At 36.1% G+C, this 4,984-nt stretch overlaps 1 protein-coding gene across 1 annotated transcript in view; it reads left to right on the forward strand.

Moving 5' to 3' along the window:
• LOC105805021 (scavenger receptor cysteine-rich type 1 protein M160-like) overlaps positions 1–4,984 on the forward strand; it is a 130,440-nt gene that overhangs the window by 16,283 nt on the left and 109,173 nt on the right. Inside the window, exons 3-4 of the mRNA XM_012637801.1 lie at positions 1,557–1,877; positions 2,530–2,850. Of these exons, the coding sequence (XP_012493255.1) occupies positions 1,557–1,877; positions 2,530–2,850 (642 nt within the window). The remainder of the gene's footprint in view (positions 1–1,556; positions 1,878–2,529; positions 2,851–4,984) is intronic.

Raw genomic sequence — 4,984 nt, forward strand, 5'->3', positions numbered from 1 at the left:
TCAGCTCGAAATCCAGAATTTCATCGGCTAAATCAGGCTAAAATATTTATGGAGATTACTGTTACAGAACAGAATATAAATTTTAAAAGAATTGAATTTAAGAGTTATATAATGTGAGCACAGGTATTAGAATGCCCCCACAAGCTTCAACTAAAAATTAAAATGTACGTATAAAAAGAAATAGAAAAAAAAAAGAAATAGGAAACAGCAGCAATCCCGGGAAATATAAGGAAACCAAAATTTCTAGTTATTCCCATGAATGTACTATAGTATAGGCAAGACCAGATTGAATGAAGATTCACGGTTAACTCACAATTCATTTTCAGAGGTAGTAGTGTGACATCTCGTGAAAAATACATTGTATCTGAGCCATTAGGGACTGAAACTCAGAACTGGGAAGGCTTTCCTATTGTATTCTGTCTCCCTCTGTTTCTCTCTGTGTATCTCTGTTTCTCTTCTCTCTCTTTTTTCCTCTCTCCTCTCCCTTTCTCTTTTTTCTCTTTTTCATTCTCTTTATTGCTTCTCTTTCTACCTTTGTCTCACTTGCCCTTACTGTCACACCTTCTCATCATGATCATAAGCATAAAACTCATCACCATAAAGTTTTATGTTGCAAATGCATGGGTCCTTTGCTCTTTTCTTCCCTCACTTTTGTTTCTCAATTAAATTCTTAGCATCTGCTACTCAAAATTTTGGCTTGTAAGTAGGGTTTATGCTAACTTCACTTAGTCTCATGGCTTCAATGAAAAATCCATCCAAGTTATTGTCCATTGTTCTTATTTCAAATTTTTTTCTGCATATTATGGGGGTACAAATGTTTAGGTTACATATATTGCCCTTGCCTCCCCTCCCCTGCCCTGAGCTTATTTCAAATTTTTAAGAAAGGGTACTATGAATAGTCAATGGCCATCTGAAGGACTGACTTCCTGAGGTGATTGTTCACATCTAGTCCAAATAGCTGTGACTAAGAAAGGTTGAATAACATATTACAATCATGGACAACTAGGTCTCCTCTGGCAAGGCTTGTAGAATATATTTAAAATAGTTGAGGCTAGAAATACTCAAAAGTATTTAACTATGTAGATTTTATTGAATAGGTTATAAATGTGAAGATTATTATGTTAATCTTACATGGTGATTTCAATTATTAAGTTAAAAAATATAAAATATCACCTTCAAAAATGTGAGGTAATAATATAATACTCAGGTATAGATTATTTTGAAACTGACTAGCCAAGGGACTTTCTTGTCATCCAACCTGTGAAAAAGCTAACATTCTCTTTTCTATGGTTTGTATTGATGGGATTCTCATCAACAGGAAAAATTTCTTCCAACTCTTTTCATTTTCACTTTGGAAGGCAAAACAAAACTATGTTGTGAGGTGGTTTCTATTTTTCTATGGTCAAAGTCAAAGCTTTTCAACTCAAATTTGCTCGGTTTTCTTTTCCCTCCACTTTAAGTTCTAATAATGACATTTAGGCTAAATTATCATCATCCATCTCAGCTACTTATATTATTTCTGCCACCTCTAATTTGTGTCTCTGTCTTTCTTGCAGATGGAACAGATCTGGAGTTGAGGCTGACTGGTGGAGACAGTCCCTGCTCTGGGAGAGTAGAGGTGAAATTCCAGGGAGAGTGGGGAACTGTGTGTGACGATGGTTGGAACAGTGCTGCCATGACTGTTGTGTGCAAACAGCTAGGATGTCCGTTTTATCATACCACACTTGGTCTTGGAAAAGCCATGCCTGGACATGGACAAATTTGGCTTGATGATGTTTCCTGTTATGGAAATGAGTCAGCTCTCTGGGAATGCCAACACCGGCAATGGGGAAGCCATGACTGTAGTCACAGAGAAGATGCTGGCGTGGCCTGTTATGGTAAGAGTCTAACCAGAGTAAGAAGGTAAGTCCTACCCTCAAAAGGCATCTGCTGGAAGCCAGAAGTTTCTATTCTGACTTCAATTTTGTCTCTCTGAGAGTTGGAGAAAATACTTTATATATTCTATCCTTTTTCTCACTTCCAAAGTAATGTCCAATTATTTTTCTTTGTTATAGCTATAAATGAATTTAGAAAGAAATGAAGGAAGGAGGGAGGAGAAGAGAGAGGGAGAGAAAGGGGAAGAGAGAGAGAGAGAGAACACTATAGTTACCAATGTAGTGTCTTTTTATATTTATAATTGAGTTTAGAAAGAAATTGTAAATAGGGAATAGCTTTGATTTAGGTTCCTTTTCTTATGTACTGAGTACACTGAAAGAACAAATATTTTGAGAATAATGAGACATAGAATCAAAGCAAAATGATAAAGAATATAATGGTAATTATTGGTTTTTCATCCTGGCATTTTTTTTGCTTATGTATTTGTGTTTAGGAAAAAAGTCTCACATACACTCTCTTTAGGTCTTTTCAACAGATTTCTTATTATTTTTGGTAACTTATTTATAACAGGGCTATCTCCTAAGCATCCTTTTGATTTTATATCAGACTCAAACTTGGGTCCATTTCTGATGTGTCTTTTTGTCTTTCTTATAGATAAAACCAATCTGGATTTAAGGCTGTGGGGTGGAAGCAGCTCCTGTTCAGGAAGAGTGGAGGTGAAATTCCAAGAAATTTGGGGGACAGTATGTGATGATGGTTGGAACTTGAATGTTGCTGCTGTGGTGTGCAGGCAACTGGGATGCCCATCTTCTTTCATTTTTTCTGAAGCCATTGCTAACACAGTTACATTTGTCCCCATTTGGCCGCACGATATTTCCTGCCATGGGAATGAAACAACACTCTGGAATTGCAGACACAGTGGATGGGGACTTCACCACTGCAGTAACCATAAGGATGTCAAATTAACTTGTGCTGGTAAGAGCCCAAGACATCATGGGGAAGAAAGGAACAATTTGGGAACAATATGTATAGAAGGGAAAAGGAAAGGCCAATCATTTTCTGGAGAAGAAATCATTAAGGCCAATCATTATCTCTGGCTGTAAGAAACTTCTGTTACTCCTGAAATTACTCCATTCTGGATTTATCCTAAATACTCTTCCTGATCTGCTATCCCTAATAAATCCAAAGCACATTATGAGTTTTAATGTTTCCTGATCCCTCAGCAGCATTCCACAGACTGACAAGTCCCTTTTCCTAAAAACATTTTTCAAGGAACTTCTTGACACAATATTGTAATTTTCCCTTCTTTCTCTGCGGTCACTCATTCTCATCCTTACTTACACATTTTGCCTATTCTTTCCAACTACCAAAACTCAGATGTCATCAGGCCTAGGCCCCTGATCTACTCATTCTGCACCCTCTCCCTTGGCAATCTACTTTCATAGCTTCAACTAAAATTCCATTCCAGATACCTCTTAAAAGCTCTAGATACACATATCTGTGTGACTATGAAATGTCCAAAATGTACTGAACCTTAACATTTCTACAAATAAGAATATCATTATCCCTCTACTCATCCTCCAATCTTCTTAAGCTCAGTAAGTGGCACTATCACCCACTCGATTACTCAAGTCAGAAATCTAGGGGGTCAGTTTTAAGTCCTTCCTTTCCCTGTAAACACACTACATTCATTACATCACCAGACAAAAAGAACACTATTGAAATACTTTTAAATATGGCTTATTTTCACTATTTCCATAGCAATCAATACACAACAAGCAGTGATCACCTACCACCTCCATGAAGCCACTATGGAAAGGAAAACCTCCTCCCACTGGCCTCTGTGCATCCATTATTACCACCCCAAATCTATTCCCCACACTGCAACTGAAGTGTTGTTTTCTGAAACACATTCATTTTACCTTAAAATAACATTCAAAATTCTTAATTCTCTACAAGATGTTCCTAATCTGCCCTTTTCTGTTCTAACTCTGCTCTGCTCTTTCATGTACCTGATATTCTCTAGCCCACCTCAAAACATTGAGACATTCTGTTCCTCTACTTAGAGAAAACTCTTCCTCCTTCATTTCTCTTTGCTAAATTTTGGTCATCCTTCATCATTTTAAAGAGTATTTTCCCAGGGAAATCTTCCCTAAACATAATCATAACCTATTATATACTATCATAATACTCTATCCTAATTCTTCATTGTGTTAATCACCTTTTAATTATTCGATTAGGTTCTCTCCTTCTCACAAGTACGTTAATGCCAGAAAAATGGAAATCATTTTAAATTACTTTATTGCTAGCAATTAGCATAGTTTTCAACAATTTTAGGTGATCTATGTATTTTATGCTTTAACCGATTAATTTATTAGATGTTCAGGGAGATGGGAGAGGCATAGAAAATATATTTGTTAGTTCTTGTTCTTAGAATCCAATTCCTCATTTACCTTTTTTTTATGTTTAGAATTTTAGGAAGCTACAAAGTTCTTTAATTTCTAAATGACCTGTCTCCCATTTGCTAATGGAGTTCTTCCTACCAAAAAATGGATAATAATCCGAAAGGATTAAATGACTCAAGGTGTTTTAAAGTTGGGGAGAACACTTAGAACCTTCTGTGAGGTCTTTTGATTTCTCTTATTCTCTCTTCTACAAACATCTGTAGATTTATAAACTCTGATGAATGTTTTTAAAGAAAGACACAGGTTATTATAAGATTATTTAGTAGGATGACTTACTCAGAGTGAATATTCAGAATTGGCTTCACCGAAACCTAAAGCATTAGAAGCAATTTTTCAAACAATATTTCAGCCAAAGAGAAAAGCACAATACTCCTGAAGTATTGGATGGCTTCCAAGAATAGAAAGAATGCTGGAGTAACTAGAGCTTAATGAGCAAGGTTGAGTGATAATTGGTGAGACTGTGAGCTGGTGCTAGAGACTGGGGAGCTATAGCAAGAGTTTTAGACTTTGTCCTAAGAGCCAAGGGTATTCTTTGAAGGATTTTATACATATAATAACTATGGTAAAAATCGATTATTAAAATACCATGTGAACTGACTGAATGGAGAATAACTTAATGGGAGCCAAGTTGGATGCAGAAATAA

Source organism: Propithecus coquereli, unplaced genomic scaffold (genome assembly GCF_000956105.1).
Source record: "Propithecus coquereli isolate 6110/MARCELLA unplaced genomic scaffold, Pcoq_1.0 Scaffold124, whole genome shotgun sequence".
NCBI lineage: Eukaryota > Metazoa > Chordata > Mammalia > Primates > Indriidae > Propithecus > Propithecus coquereli.